This window comes from Trachypithecus francoisi, unplaced genomic scaffold, assembly GCF_009764315.1.
Source record: "Trachypithecus francoisi isolate TF-2019V2 unplaced genomic scaffold, Tfra_2.0 Lachesis_group9, whole genome shotgun sequence".
Classification (NCBI taxonomy): Eukaryota; Metazoa; Chordata; class Mammalia; order Primates; family Cercopithecidae; genus Trachypithecus; species Trachypithecus francoisi.
This window is the reverse complement of record NW_022681474.1, coordinates 60,475,864-60,494,413: the sequence shown is the minus strand read 5'-3', so window position 1 is coordinate 60,494,413 and position 18,550 is coordinate 60,475,864. Positions and strand designations below refer to the sequence as shown.

Sequence of the window (18,550 nt, the reverse complement as noted above, 5' to 3'; positions counted from 1 at the left end):
TAAAAAATCTTTTTCGTTGATAAATCATATTTTTTGACGAACTGTGTAATAAAGATTGCTGAGTCAATCGAGCTAAGATATACTACACAGTAAAAATTTACAAAGAAATGAGAGATGACAGGTAAAGTTTTCTGAATGGACAGCCAATAAAAGACATACAATGTTTCACGGGAGAAGAGGGTATGACTGCTTTGTGAGGAAATAATTCATACAACGTAGTCAAATTTCTATTTTTCTGCATTCTAATAAATGACATAATGTTAAAATCAGATGTTTTAGATTTCAATTCCAATGGATTGACTATAGAAGTAGTGATTGTAATCGATAAAAAGAGTATACGGGCTATACTGGAGGAAAACCACAGATTCGGGAATGAAAAATTTGTATTTGTTTTTAAAATTTATAGTAGAGAAATGTTCTCATCAATGTATCTGTGATTAACTTTTTATAGATCAGATGATCCCATCAGAATCCAAACAAAAGGATGAGGAAGAAAATTCTTGGGATTTAGAGGTACTATGTATTATCAATGTTTTCTTAATACTAGTATTGCATGCTATGAAAACATAAAATCAGAGGCTTAGGCTTTATCTTCTCACCTCTGCATATGTCACCCCCAAGTTATTTTTGATATTTTTCAGGATACACTTAATACACTTTCAGGATACCTAATCTATGTGCTAGGTAGATTATTGCATCATAGTGAAATTTTGTAAAAAAGATTTTAATTAGGAAATTTTGGTACTTTTCATTATTGGGATTTTTCCATTGAAATTGTTTACTGATACTACTTTTAACAGAGTGACCGTGAGACTGTTTCACAGAAGGATGTGTGTTTCCCCAAGGCTACGCCTCAAAAAGAATTCCATACGATAAGTGGAAAATTAGAAGGTAAGAACCATTTTTTATTTAAAGAGTCATTTGACCAACTATTTCTCTAAACTGATGAGGAAGGATATCCTCTAATAACCAAAGAAAATTACCTCCTAAATGCAAAGCACGGAAAACAAGAGAAGTGAAATGGTGAAAAGTCATACGTCTTATCAGGTGTTGGTAACAGACTATATTCAGAGTGCTGAAAAGGAGGTGAATTATTAGTTTGAATTCAAGATACTCCAAGACCTGAGGAAAATGAGAAAATAAGAAAGAAGAAAGTAGTAAAAGAGGAAATGAAGACTGAGAAAGACAGAATGTACGGAGAATACATGAGGGAACGAGAAGCATGGTTATATAATGGAGGGTGATAAAAAAATGATTCTTTACGAGTAGATTGGATATGGTTAGAAATTTGGGAGGAATATAAACGAACCTTCCAGTACGGAAATTTACCAGAGAATAACAGCAAAAGTAATCTGACTCTTCCTGTCTTTCTCACTGGTGGGAAGCCATTAGGGATGGAAGCACCTGACCATGGAGAGCTGTGTTCTATTTGCAATAAGTGAGACTAAGCATATATGCAGGGCCACACGTGTATATAATTTGTCAGATACACTCCGTATAGACCAGAAGTTTTCATAGAAAATCAGCTGAAAACCTTGTTAACAATTCACACTGTGATTCAGCCGACTTGGGATTCTGCATTTCTCGTAAATTCTCAGGCGATGCTGCTGATGGTGGTCCTTGGACCTTGCTCTGAGTTATTTTTGGTATAAATCCATTTTCTGTCACGGGCCTGAGAGCTCAAGTCTTGTGTGGGCCTTGATTTTTATGCTATAACATGTGGGAACGTTAGGTTACTTAAGGCAATTACTGTTTCCTATACATTTCTGATGTTTCTCCAAGGTGTAACAAGCTAACTCTGAAGATATTGCTGCATTAGGGAAGAACTGCGTCATTGTAATTAAAGCAGTTCTTAACTTATATGCAATAAAAGCTTTTAAAGCTTATATTCCTAAAAGATATACACAACCAAAACACGCCCAATATGCTGTCATGGCCTATTGAAGTGTAAAAGGGTTGGGCATATAGTTTACTAACATCAAAAAGTTAATATACCTAAAAAATCTTATTCGTTGATAAATCATCTTTTTTTGACGAACCGGGTAATAGGATTTGCTGAGTCAATCGAGCTAAGATATACTACAAAATAAAAATTTACAAAGAAATGAGAGCTGATAGGTAATAGAAAAGTTTTCTGAATGAACAGCAAATATAGGACATACAGTGTTTCACGGGAGAAGAGGGTATGACTGCTTTGTGAGGAAATACTTCGTGCAAGTTAGTCAGCTTTCTACTTTTCTGCATTCTAGTGAATGATATAATGTTAAATTTCCGACGTTTTAGATTTCAATTCTAATGGATTGACTATAGAAGTAGTGATTGTAATCGATAAACAGAATATATGGGCTACAGAGGAAAAACCACAGATTCGTGAATGAAAGATTTGTATATGCTTTTAAAGTTTATAGTAGGGGAAAGTTCTCATGAATGTATCTGTGATTAACCTTTTATAGCTCAGATGTTCCAATCAGGATCCAAACAAAAGGACAATGAAGAAAATTCCTTGGATTTTGAGGTACTGTGTATTATTGATTTTTTAAATATTAGTATTGCATGATATGAAAACATAAAATCAGAGGTTTAGACTTTATTTTCTCACCTCTGCATATGTAATCCCCAAATTATGTTTGATATGTTTCAGGTTGTGCTTGATAGAGAATCTGTGTGCTAGGTAGATTACTGCTTCATAGCGAATTTTTTTGAAGAAGATTTTGATTAGGAAATTTTGATACTCACCATTATTAGGATTTTTCCATGGAAATTGTTTACTGATATTACTTTTAACAGGGTGTCCGTGAGACTGTTTCACAGAAGGATGTGTGTTTACCCAAGGCTACACCTCCAAAAGAATTCCATACGATAAGTGGAAAATTAGAAGGTAAGAACAGTTTTTTATTGAAAACGTCATTTGACCTAATATTTCTCTAAACTGATGAGGAAGGATATCCTCTAATAGCCAAGACAATTACCTCCTAAATGCAAAGCACAGAAAAAAGAGAAGTGAAATGGTGATATGTTATACATCTTTTCAGCTCTAGGCAGCAGACTATATTGAGAGTGCTGAAAAGGAGGTGAGTTATTAGTTTGAATTCAAGATATTTCAAGACCTGAGGAAAATGAGAAAATAAGAAAGAAGAAAGTAGTCAAAGAGGAAATAAAGACTGAGAAAGAGCGTACAGAGAGTACATGAAGGAACAAGAAGCAGGTTTATATAATGGAGGATGATAAAATAAAGTGATTCTTTACGAGAAGATCGGGTATGGTTAGAAATTGGGAAGAATATAAATTGAACTTCTCGTACAAAAGTTTAGCAGAGAATTACAGCAAAGGATTTCTGACACTTCCTGTCTTTCTCACTGGTGGGAAGCCATTAGGGATGGAAACACCTGACCATGGAGAGCTGTATTCTATTTGCAGTAGGTGAGACTAAGCATATATGCACGGCCACACATGTATATAATTTGTCAGGTACACTCCGTATAGACCAGAAGTTTTCATAGAAAATCAGCTGAAAACCTTGTTAACAATTCACACCGTGATTCAGCCGACTTGGGATTCTGCATTTTTCATAAGTTCTCTGGCGATGCCGATGCTGGTGTCCTTGGACCTTGCTCTGAGTTATTTTTGATGTAAATTCATTTTCTGTCTCAAGGGCCTGAGAGCTCCTCAAGTTTTCTATGGGCCTTGATTTTTATCCTATAACATGTGGGAGCATTAGGTTACTTAAGGCAATTATTGTTTCCTCTACATTTCTGATGTTTCTCCAAGGGGTCACAAGCGGACTCTGAAGATATTACTGCTTTAGGGAAGAACTGTGTCTTTGTAATTAAAGCAGTTCTTAATTTATATGCAATAAAAGTATTTTTAACTTATCTTCCTAAAACATAAACACAGCCAAAACACGCCCAATAGGCTGTCATGGTGTAGTGAAATGTAAAAACCTTGGACAATATAGTTTACTAACATCAAAAAGTTAATATCCCTAAAAAATCTTTTTCGTTGATAAATCATATTTTTTGACGAACTGTGTAATAAAGATTGCTGAGTCAATCGAGCTAAGATATACCACACAGTAAAAATTTACAAAGAAATGAGAGATGATAGGTAAAGTTTTCTGAATGGACAGCCAGTAAAAGACATACAATGTTTCACGGGAGAAGAGGGTATGACTGCTTTGTGAGGAAATAATTCATACAACGTAGTCAAATTTCTATTTTTCTGCATTCTAATAAATGACATAATGTTGTTTTTCAGATGTTTTAGATTTCAATTCTAATGGATTGACTATAGAAGTAGTGATTGTAATCGATAAAAAGAGTATACGGGCTATACTGGAGGAAAACCACAGATTCGGGAATGAAACATTTGTATTTGTTTTTAAAATTTATAGTAGAGAAATGTTCTCATCAATGTATCTGTGATTAACTTTTTATAGATCAGATGATCCCATCAGAATCCAAACAAAAGGATGAGGAAGAAAATTCTTGGGATTTAGAGGTACTATGTATTATCAATGTTTTCTTAATACTAGTATTGCATGATATGAAAACATAAAATCAGAGGCTTAGGCTTTATCTTCTCACCTCTGCATATGTCACCCCCAAGTTATTTTTGATATTTTTCAGGATACACTTAATACACTTTCAGGATACCTAATCTATGTGCTAGGTAGATTATTGCATCATAGTGAAATTTTGTAAAAAAGATTTTAATTAGGAAATTTTGGTACTTTTCATTATTGGGATTTTTCCATTGAAATTGTTTACTGATACTACTTTTAACAGAGTGACCGTGAGACTGTTTCACAAGGATGTGTGTTTCCCCAAGGCTACGCCTCAAAAAGAATTCCATACGATAAGTGGAAAATTAGAAGGTAAGACCATTTTTTATTTAAAGAGTCATTTGACCAACTATTTCTCTAAACTGATGAGGAAGGATATCCTCTAATAACCAAAGAAAATTACCTCCTAAATGCAAAGCACGGAAAACAAGAGAAGTGAAATGGTGAAAAGTCATACGTCTTATCAGTGTTGGTAACAGACTATATTCAGAGTGCTGAAAAGGAGGTGAATTATTAGTTTGAATTCAAGATACTCCAAGACCTGAGGAAAATGAGAAAATAAAGAAGAAAGTAGTAAAAGAGGAAATGAAGACTGAGAAAGACAGAATGTACGGAGAATACATGAGGGAACGAGAAGCATGGTTATATAATGGAGGGTGATAAAAAAATGATTCTTTACGAGTAGATTGGATATGGTTAGAAATTTGGGAGGAATATAAACGAACCTTCCAGTACGGAAATTTACCAGAGAATAACAGCAAAAGTAATCTGACTCTTCCTGTCTTTCTCACTGGTGGGAAGCCATTAGGGATGGAAGCACCTGACCATGGAGAGCTGTGTTCTATTTGCAATAAGTGAGACTAAGCATATATGCACGGCCACACGTGTATATAATTTGTCAGATACACTCCGTATAGACCAGAAGTTTTCATAGAAAATCAGCTGAAAACCTTGTTAACAATTCACACCGTGATTCAGCCGACTTGGGATTCTGCATTTTTCATAAATTCTCAGGCGATGCTGCTGATGGTGGTCCTTGGACCTTGCTCTGAGTTATTTTTGGTATAAATCCATTTTCTGTCACGGGCCTGAGAGCTCAAGTCTTGTGTGGGCCTTGATTTTTATGCTATAACATGTGGGAACGTTAGGTTACTTAAGGCAATTACTGTTTCCTATACATTTCTGATGTTTCTCCAAGGTGTAACAAGCTAACTCTGAAGATATTGCTGCATTATGGAAGAACTGCGTCATTGTAATTAAAGCAGTTCTTAACTTATATGCAATAAAAGCTTTTAAAGCTTATATTCCTAAAAGATATACACAACCAAAACACGCCAATATGCTGTCATGGCCTATTGAAGTGTAAAAGGGTGGGCATATAGTTTACTAACATCAAAAAGTTAATATACCTAAAAAATCTTATTCGTTGATAAATCATCTTTTTTTGACGAACCGCGTAATAGGATTTGCTGAGTCAATCGAGCTAAGATATACTACAAAATAAAAATTTACAAAGAAATGAGAGCTGATAGGTAATAGAAAAGTTTTCTGAATGAACAGCAAATATAGGACATACAGTGTTTCACGGGAGAAGAGGGTATGACTGCTCTGTGAGGAAATACTTCGTGCAAGTTAGTCAGCTTTCTACTTTTCTGCATTCTAGTGAATGATATAATGTTAAATTTCCGACGTTTTAGATTTCAATTCTAATGGATTGACTATAGAAGTAGTGATTGTAATCGATAAACAGAATATATGGGCTACAGAGGAAAAACCACAGATTCGTGAATGAAAGATTTGTATATGCTTTTAAAATTTACAGTAGAGAAGTGTTCTCATGAATGTATCTGTTACTAACTTTTTATAGATCAGATGATCCCATCAGAATCCAAACAAAAGGACGGGGAAGAAAATTCTTGGGATTTAGAGGTACTATGTATTATCAATTTTTTTTAATATTAGTATTGCATGATATGAAAACATAAAACCAGAGGTTTAGATATTATTTTCTCACCTCTGCATATGTCACCCCCATTTTATTTTTGATATTTTTCAGGTTGTGCTTGATAGAGAATCTGTGTGCTAGGTAGATTACTGCTTCATAGCGAATTTTTTTGAAGAAGATTTTGATTAGGAAATTTTGATACTCACCATTATTAGGATTTTTCCATGGAAATTGTTTACTGATATTACTTTTAACAGGGTGTCCGTGAGACTGTTTCACAGAAGGATGTGTGTTTACCCAAGGCTACACCTCCAAAAGAATTCCATACATAGATAAGTGGAAAATTAGAAGGTAAGAACAGTTTTTTATTGAAAACGTCATTTGACCTAATATTTCTCTAAACTGATGAGGAAGGATATCCTCTAATAGCCAAAGACAATTACCTCCTAAATGCAAAGCACAGAAAAAAAGAGAAGTGAAATGGTGATATGTCATACATCTTTTCAGCTCTAGGCAGCAGACTATATTGAGAGTGCTGAAAAGGAGGTGAGTTATTAGTTTGAATTCAAGATATTTCAAGACCTGAGGAAAATGAGAAAATAAGAAAGAAGAAAGTAGTCAAAGAGGAAATAAAGACTGAGAAAGACAGAGCGTACAGAGAGTACATGAAGGAACAAGAAGCAGGTTTTATAATGGAGGATGATAAAATAAAGTGATTCTTTACGAGAAGATCGGGTATGGTTAGAAATTGGGAAGAATATAATTGAACTTCTCGTACAAAAGTTTAGCAGAGAATTACAGCAAAGGATTTCTGACACTTCCTGTCTTTCTCACTGGTGGGAAGCCATTAGGGATGGAAACACCTGACCATGGAGAGCTGTATTCTATTTGCAGTAGGTGAGACTAAGCATATATGCACGGCCACACATGTATATAATTTGTCAGGTACACTCCGTATAGACCAGAAGTTTTCATAGAAAATCAGCTGAAAACCTTGTTAACAATTCACACCGTGATTCAGCCGACTTGGATTCTGCATTTTTCATAAGTTCTCTGGCGATGCCGATGCTGGTGGTCCTTGGACCTTGCTCTGAGTTATTTTTGATGTAAATTCATTTTCTGTCTCAAGGCCTGAGAGCTCCTCAAGTTTTCTATGGGCCTTGATTTTTATCCTATAACATGTGGGGCATTAGGTTACTTAAGGCAATTATTGTTTCCTCTACATTTCTGATGTTTCTCCAAGGGTCACAAGCGGACTCTGAAGATATTACTGCTTTAGGGAAGAACTGTGTCTTTGTAATTAAAGCAGTTCTTGATTTATATGCAATAAAAGTGTTTTTAACTTATCTTCCTAAAACATAAACACAGCCAAAACACGCCCAATAGGCTGTCATGGTGTAGTGAAATGTAAAACCCTTGGACAATATAGTTTACTAACATGAAAAAGTTAATATCCCTAAAAAATCTTATTCGTTGATAAATCATATTTTTTGACGAACTGTGTAATAAAGATTGCTGAGTCAATCGAGCTAAGATATACCACACAGTAAAAATTTACAAAGAAATGAGAGATGATAGGTAAAGTTTTCTGAATGGACAGCCAGTAAAAGACATACAATGTTTCACGGGAGAAGAGGGTATGACTGCTTTGTGAGGAAATAATTCATACAACGTAGTCAAATTTCTATTTTTCTGCATTCTAATAAATGACATAATGTTTTTTTCAGATGTTTTAGATTTCAATTCTAATGGATTGACTATAGAGTAGTGATTGTAATCGATAAAAAGAGTATACGGGCTATACTGGAGGAAAACCACAGATTCGGGAATGAAACATTTGTATTTGTTTTTAAAATTTATAGTAGAGAAATGTTCTCATCAATGTATCTGTGATTAACTTTTTATAGATCAGATGATCCCATCAGAATCCAAACAAAAGGATGAGGAAGAAAATTCTTGGGATTTAGAGGTACTATGTATTATCAATGTTTTCTTAATACTAGTATTGCATGATATGAAAACATAAAATCAGAGGCTTAGGCTTTATCTTCTCACCTCTGCATATGTCACCCCCAAGTTATTTTTGATATTTTTCAGGATACACTTAACACTTTCAGGATACCTAATCTATGTGCTAGGTAGATTATTGCATCATAGTGAAATTTTGTAAAAAAGATTTTAATTAGGAAATTTTGGTACTTTTCATTATTGGGATTTTTCCATTGAAATTGTTTACTGATACTACTTTTAACAGAGTGACCGTGAGACTGTTTCACAGAAGGATGTTGTTTTCCCCACTACGCCTCAAAAAGAATCCATACGATAAGTGGAAAATTAGAAGGTAAGAACCATTTTTATTTAAAGAGTCATTTGACCAACTATTTCTCTAAACTGATGAGGAAGGATATCCTCTAATAACCAAAGAAAATTACCTCCTAAATGCAAAGCACGGAAAACAAGAGAAGTGAAATGGTGAAAAGTCATACGTCTTATCAGGTGTTGGTAACAGACTATATTCAGAGTGCTGAAAAGGGGTGAATTATTAGTTTGAATTCAAGATACTCCAAGACCTGAGGAAAATGAGAAAATAAGAAAGAAGAAAGTAGTAAAAGAGGAAATGAAGAGACTGAGAAAGACAGAATGTACGGAGAATACATGAGGGAACGAGAAGCATGGTTATATAATGGAGGGTGATAAAAAAATGATTCTTTACGAGTAGATTGGATATGGTTAGAAATTTGGGAGGAATATAAACGAACCTTCCAGTACGGAAATTTACCAGAGAATAACAGCAAAAGTAATCTGACTCTTCCTGTCTTTCTCACTGGTGGGAAGCCATTAGGGATGGAAGCACCTGACCATGGAGAGCTGTGTTCTATTTGCAATAAGTGAGACTAAGCATATATGCACGGCCACACGTGTATATAATTTGTCAGATACACTCCGTATAGACCAGAAGTTTTCATAGAAAATCAGCTGAAAACCTTGTTAACAATTCACACCGTGATTCAGCCGACTTGGGATTCTGCATTTTTCATAAATTCTCAGGCGATGCTGCTGATGGTGGTCCTTGGACCTTGCTCTGAGTTATTTTTGGTATAAATCCATTTTCTGTCACGGGCCTGAGAGCTCAAGTCTTGTGTGGCCTTGATTTTTATGCTATAACATGTGGGAACGTTAGGTTACTTAAGGCAATTACTGTTTCCTATACATTTCTGATGTTTCTCCAAGGTGTAACAAGCTAACTCTGAAGATATTGCTGCATTAGGGAAGAACTGCGTCATTGTAATTAAAGCAGTTCTTAACTTATATGCAATAAAAGCTTTTAAAGCTTATATTCCTAAAAGATATACACAACCAAAACACGCCCAATATGCTGTCATGGCCTATTGAAGTGTAAAAGGTTGGCCATATAGTTTACTAACATCAAAAAGTTAATATACCTAAAAAATCTTTTCGTTGATAAATCATCTTTTTTTGACGACCGCGTAATGGATTTGCTGAGTCAATCGAGCTAAGATATACTACAATAAAAATTTACAAAGAATGAGAGCTGATAGGTAATAGAAAAGTTTTCTACGGCCATGTCAAGCCTGTAATCAGCACTTTAGGCCGAGACGGTATCACGAGGTGAGATCGAGACCATCCTGGCTAACACTGAAACCCCGTCTAAAATACAAAAACTAGCCGATCGAGATAATAGCTACTAGGCTGAGGCAAGAATGGCGTAAAAGGAGCTTACAGTGAGCTGAGATCACTGCACTCCAGCTGGGTGACAGAGCGAGACTCCGTCTCAAAAGAAAAGTTTTCTGAATGAACAGCAAATATAGGACATACAGTGTTTCACGGGAGAAGAGGGTATGACTGCTTTGTGAAGAAATACTTCGTGCAAGTTAGTCAGCTTTCTACTTTTCTGCATTCTAGTGAATGATATAATGTTAAATTTCCGACGTTTTAGATTTCAATTCTAATGGATTGACTATAGAAGTAGTGATTGTAATCGATAAACAGAATATATGGGCTACAGAGAAAAACCACAGATTCGTGAATGAAAGATTTGTATATGCTTTTAAAATTTACAGTAGAGAAGTGTTCTCATGAATGTATCTGTTACTAACTTTTTATAGATCAGATGATCCCATCAGAATCCAAACAAAAGACGGGGAAGAAAATCTTGGGATTTAGGGTACTATGTTTATCAATTTTTTAAAATATAGTATTGCATGATATGAAAACATAAAACCAGAGGTTTAGATATTATTTTCTCACCTCTGCATATGTCACCCCCATTTTATTTTTGATATTTTTCAGGTTGTGCTTGATAGAGAATCTATGTGCTAGGTAGATTACTGCTTCATAGTGAATTTTTTTGAAGAAGATTTTAATTAGGAAATTTTGATACTCACCATTATTAGGATTTTTCCATGGAAATTGTTTACTGATATTACTTTTAACAGGGTGTCCATGAGACTGTTTCACAGAAGGATGTGTGTTTACCCAAGGCTACGCCTCAAAAAGAATTCCATACGATAAGTGGAAAATTAGAAGGTAAGAACAGTTTTTTATTGAAAACGTCATTTGACCTAATATTTCTCTAAACTGATGAGGAAGGATATCCTCTAATAGCCAAAGACAATTACCTCCTAAATGCAAAGCACAGAAAAAAAGAGAAGTGAAATGGTGATATGTTATACATCTTTTCAGCTCTAGGCAGCAGACTATATTGAGAGTGCTGAAAAGGAGGTGAGTTATTAGTTTGAATTCAAGATATTTCAAGACCTGAGGAAAATGAGAAAATAAGAAAGAAGAAAGTAGTCAAAGAGGAAATAAAGACTGAGAAAGACAGAGCGTACAGAGAGTACATGAAGGAACAAGAAGCAGGTTTATATAATGGAGGATGATAAAATAAAGTGATTCTTTACGAGAAGATCGGGTATGGTTAGAAATTGGGAAGAATATAAATTGAACTTCTCGTACAAAAGTTTAGCAGAGAATTACAGCAAAGGATTTCTGACACTTCCTGTCTTTCTCACTGGTGGGAAGCCATTAGGGATGGAAACACCTGACCATGGAGAGCTGTGTTCTATTTGCAGTAGGTGAGACTAAGCATATATGCACGGCCACACATGTATATATTTGTCAGGTACACTCCGTATAGACCAGAAGTTTTCATAGAAAATCAGCTGAAAACCTTGTTAACAATTCACACCGTGATTCAGCCGACTTGGGATTCTGCATTTTTCATAAGTTCTCTGGCGATGCCGATGCTGGTGGTCCTTGGACCTTGCTCTGAGTTATTTTTGATGTAAATTCATTTTCTGTCTCAAGGGCCTGAGAGCTCCTCAAGTTTTCTATGGGCCTTGATTTTTATCCTATAACATGTGGGAACATTAGGTTACTTAAGGCAATTATTGTTTCCTCTACATTTCTGATGTTTCTCCAAGGGGTCACAAGCGGACTCTGAAGATATTACTGCTTTAGGGAAGAACTGTGTCTTTGTAATTAAAGCAGTTCTTTTTATATGCAATAAAAGTGTTTTTAACTTATCTTCCTAAAACATAAACACAGCCAAAACACGCCCAATAGGCTGTCATGGTGTAGTGAAATGTAAAACCCTTGGACAATATAGTTTACTAACATGAAAAGTTAATATCCCTAAAAAATCTTATTCGTTGATAAATCATATTTTTTGACGAACTGTGTAATAAAGATTGCTGAGTCAATCGAGCTAAGATATACCACACAGTAAAAATTTACAAAGAAATGAGAGATGATAGGTAAAGTTTTCTGAATGGACAGCCAATAAAAGACATACAATGTTTCACGGGAGAGAGGGTATGACTGCTTTGTGAGGAAATAATTCATACAACGTAGTCAAATTTCTATTTTTCTGCATTCTAATAAATGACATAATGTTGTTATTTCAGATGTTTTAGATTTCAATTCTATGGATTGACTATAGAAGTAGTGATTGTAATCGATAAAAAGAGTATACGGGCTATACTGGAGGAAAACCACAGATTCGGGAATGAAAACATTGTATTTGTTTTTAAAATTTATAGTAAGAAATGTTCTCATCAATGTATCTGTGATTAACTTTTTATAGATCAGATGATCCTCAGAATCCAAACAAAAGATGAGGAAGAAAATTCTTGGGATTTAGAGGTACTATGTATTATCATGTTTTCTTAATACTCGTATTGCGGCCGGGCGCGTGGCTCAAGCCTGTAATCCCAGCACTTTGGGAGGCCGAGACGGGCGGATCACAAGGTCAGGAGATCGAGACCATCCTGGCTAACACGGTGAAACCCCGTCTCTAAAAAAATACAAAAAAACTAGCCGGCGAGTGTGGGCGCCTGTAGTCAGCTACTGTATGGAGCTGAGGCAGGAGAATAGCGTGAACCCGGAGGCGGAGCTTGCCGTGAGCTGAGATCCGCCACTGCACTCCAGCTGGGCGACAGAGCGAGACTCCTCTCAAAAAAAAAAAAAAAAAAAAGAAATACTAGATTGCATGATATGAAAACATAAAATCAGAGTTTAGGCTTTATCTTCTCACCTCTGCATATGTCACCCCCAAGTTATTTTTGATATTTTTCAGGATACACTTAGACACTTTCAGGATACCTAATCTATGTGCTAGGTAGATTATTGCATCATAGTGAAATTTTTTAAAAAGATTTTAATTAGGAAATTTTGGTACTTTTCATTATTGGGATTTTTCCATTGAAATTGTTTACTGATACTACTTTTAACAGAGTGACCGTGAGACTGTTTCACAGAAGGATGTGTGTTTCCCCAAGGCTACGCCTCAAAAAGAATTCCATACGATAAGTGGAAAATTAGAAGGTAAAACCATTTTTATTTAAAGAGTCATTTGACCAACTATTTCTCTAAACTGATGAGGAAGGATATCCTCTAATAACCAAGAAAATTACCTCCTAAATGCAAAGCACGGAAAACAAGAGAAGTGAAATGGAAAAGTCATACGTCTTATCAGGTGTTGGTAACAGACTATATTCAGAGTGCTGAAAAGGAGGTGAATTATTAGTTTGAATTCAAGATACTCCAAGACCTGAGGAAAATGAGAAAATAAGAAAGAAGAAAGTAGTAAAAGAGGAAATGAAGACTGAGAAAGACAGAATGTACGGAGAATACATGAGGGAACGAGAAGCATGGTTATATAATGGAGGGTGATAAAAAATGATTCTTTACGAGTAGATTGGATATGGTTAGAAATTTGGGAGGAATATAACGAACCTTCCAGTACGGAAATTTACCAGAGAATAACAGCAAAAGTAATCTGACTCTTCCTGTCTTTCTCACTGGTGGGAAGCCATTAGGGATGGAAGCACCTGACCATGGAGAGCTGTGTTCTATTTGCAATAAGTGAGACTAAGCATATATGCAGGGCCACACGTGTACTAATTGTCAGTGGCCACACGTATATATGTCAGATACACTCCGTATAGACCAGATTTTCATAGAAAATCAGCTGAAAACCTTGTTAACAATTCACACTGTGATTCAGCCGACGGTTGATTCTGCATTTCTCGTAAATTCTCAGGCGATGCTGCTGATGGTGGTCCTTGGACCTTGCTCTGAGTTATTTTTGGTATAATCCATTTTCTGTCACGGGCCTGAGAGCTCAAGTCTTGTGTGGGCCTTGATTTTTATGCTATAACATGTGGGAACGTTAGGTTACTTAAGGCAATTACTGTTTCCTATACATTTCTGATGTTTCTCCAAGGTGTAACAGCTAACTCTGAAGATATTGCTGCATTAGGGAAGAACTGCGTCATTGTAATTAAAGCAGTTCTTAACTTATATGCAATAAAAGCTTTTAAAGCTTATATTCCTAAAAGATACACAACCAAAACACGCCCAATATGCTGTCATGGCCTATTGAAGTGTAAAAGGGTTGGGCATATAGTTTACTAACATCAAAAAGTTAATATACCTAAAAAATCTTATTCGTTGATAAATCATCTTTTTTGACGAACCGCGTAATAGGATTTGCTGAGTCAATCGAGCTAAGATATACTACAAAATAAAAATTTACAAAGAAATGAGAGCTGATAGGTAATAGAAAAGTTTTCTGAATGAACAGCAAATATAGGACATACAGTGTTTCACGGGAGAAGAGGGTATGACTGCTCTGTGAGGAAATACTTCGTGCAAGTTAGTCAGCTTTCTACTTTTCTGCATTCTAGTGAATGATATAATGTTAAATTTCCGACGTTTTAGATTTCAATTCTAATGGATTGACTATAGAAGTAGTGATTGTAATCGATAAACAGAATATATGGGCTACAGAGGAAAAACCACAGATTCGTGAATGAAAGATTTGTATATGCTTTTAAAATTTACAGTAGAGAAGTGTTCTCATGAATGTATCTGTTACTAACTTTTTATAGATCAGATGATCCCATCAGAATCCAAACAAAAGGACGGGGAAGAAAATTCTTGGGATTTAGAGGTACTATGTGTTATCAATTTTTTAAAATATTAGTATTGCATGATATGAAAACATAAAACCAGAGGTTTAGATATTATTTTCTCACCTCTGCATATGTCACCCCCATTTTATTTTTGATATTTTTCAGGTTGTGCTTGATAGAGAATCTATGTGCTAGGTAGATTACTGCTTCATAGCGAATTTTTTTGAAGAAGATTTTGATTAGGAAATTTTGATACTCACCATTATTAGGATTTTTCCATGGAAATTGTTTACTGATATTACTTTTAACAGGGTGTCCGTGAGACTGTTTCACAGAAGGATGTGTGTTTACCCAAGGCTACACCTCCAAAAGAATTCCATACGATAAGTGGAAAATTAGAAGGTAAGAACAGTTTTTTATTGAAAACGTCATTTGACCTAATATTTCTCTAAACTGATGAGGAAGGATATCCTCTAATAGCCAAAGACAATTACCTCCTAAATGCAAAGCACAGAAAAAAGAGAAGTGAAATGGTGATATGTTATACATCTTTTCAGCTCTAGGCAGCAGACTATATTGAGAGTGCTGAAAAGGAGGTGAGTTTTAGTTTGAATTCAAGATATTTCAAGACCTGAGGAAAATGAGAAAATAAGAAAGAAGAAAGTAGTCAAAGAGGAATAAAGACTGAGAAAGACAGAGCGTACAGAGAGTACATGAAGGAACAAGAAGCAGGTTTATATAATGGAGGATGATAAAATAAAGTGATTCTTTACGAGAAGATCGGGTATGGTTAGAATTGGGAAGAATATAAATTGAACTTCTCGTACAAAAGTTTAGCAGAGAATTACAGCAAAGGATTTCTGACACTTCCTGTCTTTCTCACTGGTGGGAAGCCATTAGGGATGGAAACACCTGACCATGGAGAGCTGTGTTCTATTTGCAGTAGGTGAGACTAAGCATATATGCACGGCCACACGTGTATATAATTTGTCAGATACACTCCGTATAGACCAGAAGTTTTCATAGAAAATCAGCTGAAAACCTTGTTAACAATTCACACCGTGATTCAGCCGACTTGGGATTCTGCATTTTTCATAAGTTCTCTGGCGATGCTGATGCTGGTGGTCCTTGGACCTTGCTCTGAGTTATTTTTGATGTAAATTCATTTTCTGTCTCAAGGGCCTGAGAGCTCCTCAAGTTTTCTATGGGCCTTGATTTTTATCCTATAACATGTGGGAACATTAGGTTACTTAAGGCAATTATTGTTTCCTCTACATTTCTGATGTTTCTCCAAGGGGTCACAAGCGGACTCTGAAGATATTACTGCTTTAGGGAAGAACTGTGTCTTTGTAATTAAAGCAGTTCTTAATTTATATGCAATAAAAGTATTTTTAACTTATCTTCCTAAAACATAAACACAGCCAAAACACGCCCAATAGGCTGTCATGGTGTAGTGAAATGTAAAAACCTTGGACAATATAGTTTACTAACATCAAAAAGTTAATATCCCTAAAAAATCTTATTCGTTGATAAATCATATTTTTTGACGAACTGTGTAATAAAGATTGCTGAGTCAATCGAGCTAAGATATACCACACAGTAAAAATTTACAAAGAAATGAGAGATGATAGGTAAAGTTTTCTGAATGGACAGCCAATAAAAGACATACAATGTTTCACGGGAGAAGAGGGTATGACTGCTTTGTGAGGAAATAATTCATACAACGTAGTCAAATTTCTATTTTTCTGCATTCTAATAAATGACATAATGTTGATTTTCAGATGTTTTAGATTTCAATTCTAATGGATTGACTATAGAAGTAGTGATTGTAATCGATAAAAAGAGTATACGGGCTATACTGGAGGAAAACCACAGATTCGGGAATGAAACATTTGTATTTGTTTTTAAAATTTATAGTAGAGAAATGTTCTCATCAATGTATCTGTGATTAACTTTTTATAGATCAGATGATCCCATCAGAATCCAAACAAAAGGATGAGGAAGAAAATTCTTGGGATTTAGAGGTACTATGTATTATCAATGTTTTCTTAATACTCGTATTGCGGCCGGGCGCGGTGGCTCAAGCCTGTAATCCCAGCACTTTGGGAGGCCGAGACGGGCGGATCACAAGGTCAGGAGATCGAGACCATCCTGGCTAACACGGTGAAACCCCGTCTCTACTAAAAATACAAAAAAATAGCCGGCGAGTGTGGGCGCCGTAGTCCCAGCTACTCCGGAGGCTGAGGCAGGAGAATAGCGTGAACCCGGAGGCGGAGCTTGCCGTGAGCTGAGATCCGGCCACTGCACTCCAGCCTGGGCGACAGAGCGAGACTCCGTCTCAAAAAAAAAAAAAAAAAAAGAAATACTAGTATTGCATGATATGAAAACATAAAATCAGAGGCTTAGGCTTTATCTTCTCACCTCTGCATATGTCACCCCCAGTTATTTTGATTTTTCAGGATACACTTAATACACTTTCAGGATACCTAATCTATGGCTGGTAATTATTGCATCATAGTGAAATTTTGTAAAAAAGATTTTAATTAGGAAATTTTGGTACTTTTCATTATTGGGATTTTTCCATTGAAATTGTTTACTGATACTACTTTTAACAGAGTGACCGTGAGACTGTTTCACAGAAGGATGTGTGTTTCCCCAAGGCTACGCCTCAAAAAAATTCCATACGATAAGTGGAAAATTAGAAGGTAAGAACCATTTTTTATTTAAAGAGTCATTTGACCAACTATTTCTCTAAACTGATGAGGAAGGATATCCTCTAATAACCAAAGAAAATTACCTCCTAAATGCAAAGCACGGAAAACAAGAGAAGTGAAATGGTGAAAAGTCATACGTCTTATCAGGTGTTGGTAACAGACTATATTCAGAGTGCTGAAAAGGAGGTGAATTATTAGTTTGAATTCAAGATACTCCAAGACCTGAGGAAAATGAGAAAATAAGAAAGAAGAAAGTAGTAAAAGAGGAAATGAAGACTGAGAAAGACAGAATGTACGGAGAATACATGAGGGAACGAGAAGCATGGTTATATAATGGAGGGTGATAAAAAAATGATTCTTTACGAGTAGATTGGATATGGTTAGAAATTTGGGAGGAATATAACGAACCTTCCAGTACGGAAATTTACCAGAGAATAACAGCAAAAGTAATCTGACTCTTCCTGTCTTCTCACTGGTGGGAAGCCATTAGGGATGGAAGCACCTGACCATGGAGAGCTGTGTTCTATTTGCAATAAGTGAGACTAAGCATATATGCAGGCCACACGTGTATATAATTTGTCAGATACACTCCGTATAGACCAGAGTTTTCATAGAAAATCAGCTGAAAACCTTGTTAACAATTCACACTGTGATTCAGCCGACTTGGGATTCTGCATTTCTCGTAATTCTCAGGCGATGCTGCTGATGGTGGTCCTTGGACCTTGCTCTGAGTTATTTTTGGTATAAATCCATTTTCTGTCACGGGCCTGAGAGCTCAAGTCTTGTGTGGGCCTTGATTTTTATGCTATAACATGTGGGAACGTTAGGTTACTTAAGGCAATTACTGTTTCCTATACATTTCTGATGTTTCTCCAAGGTGTAACAAGCTAAC

General features: G+C 35.7%; 1 protein-coding gene and 1 long non-coding RNA gene across 2 annotated transcripts in view; both read left to right on the top strand.

The window, feature by feature from the left end:
- Positions 1-18,550, top strand: part of ANKRD30A (ankyrin repeat domain 30A) — a 159,289-nt gene that overhangs the window by 34,698 nt on the left and 106,041 nt on the right. Inside the window, exons 13-18 of the mRNA XM_033208467.1 lie at positions 452-513; positions 2,788-2,878; positions 4,436-4,497; positions 13,262-13,352; positions 14,921-14,982; positions 15,256-15,346. Of these exons, the coding sequence (XP_033064358.1) occupies positions 452-513; positions 2,788-2,878; positions 4,436-4,497; positions 13,262-13,352; positions 14,921-14,982; positions 15,256-15,346 (459 nt within the window). The remainder of the gene's footprint in view (positions 1-451; positions 514-2,787; positions 2,879-4,435; positions 4,498-13,261; positions 13,353-14,920; positions 14,983-15,255; positions 15,347-18,550) is intronic.
- On the top strand, positions 6,838-8,790 carry LOC117082022. Its single transcript, XR_004436422.1, has 3 exons — positions 6,838-6,857; positions 8,414-8,475; positions 8,761-8,790. It is a non-coding gene; the product is annotated as an uncharacterized LOC117082022 (long non-coding RNA).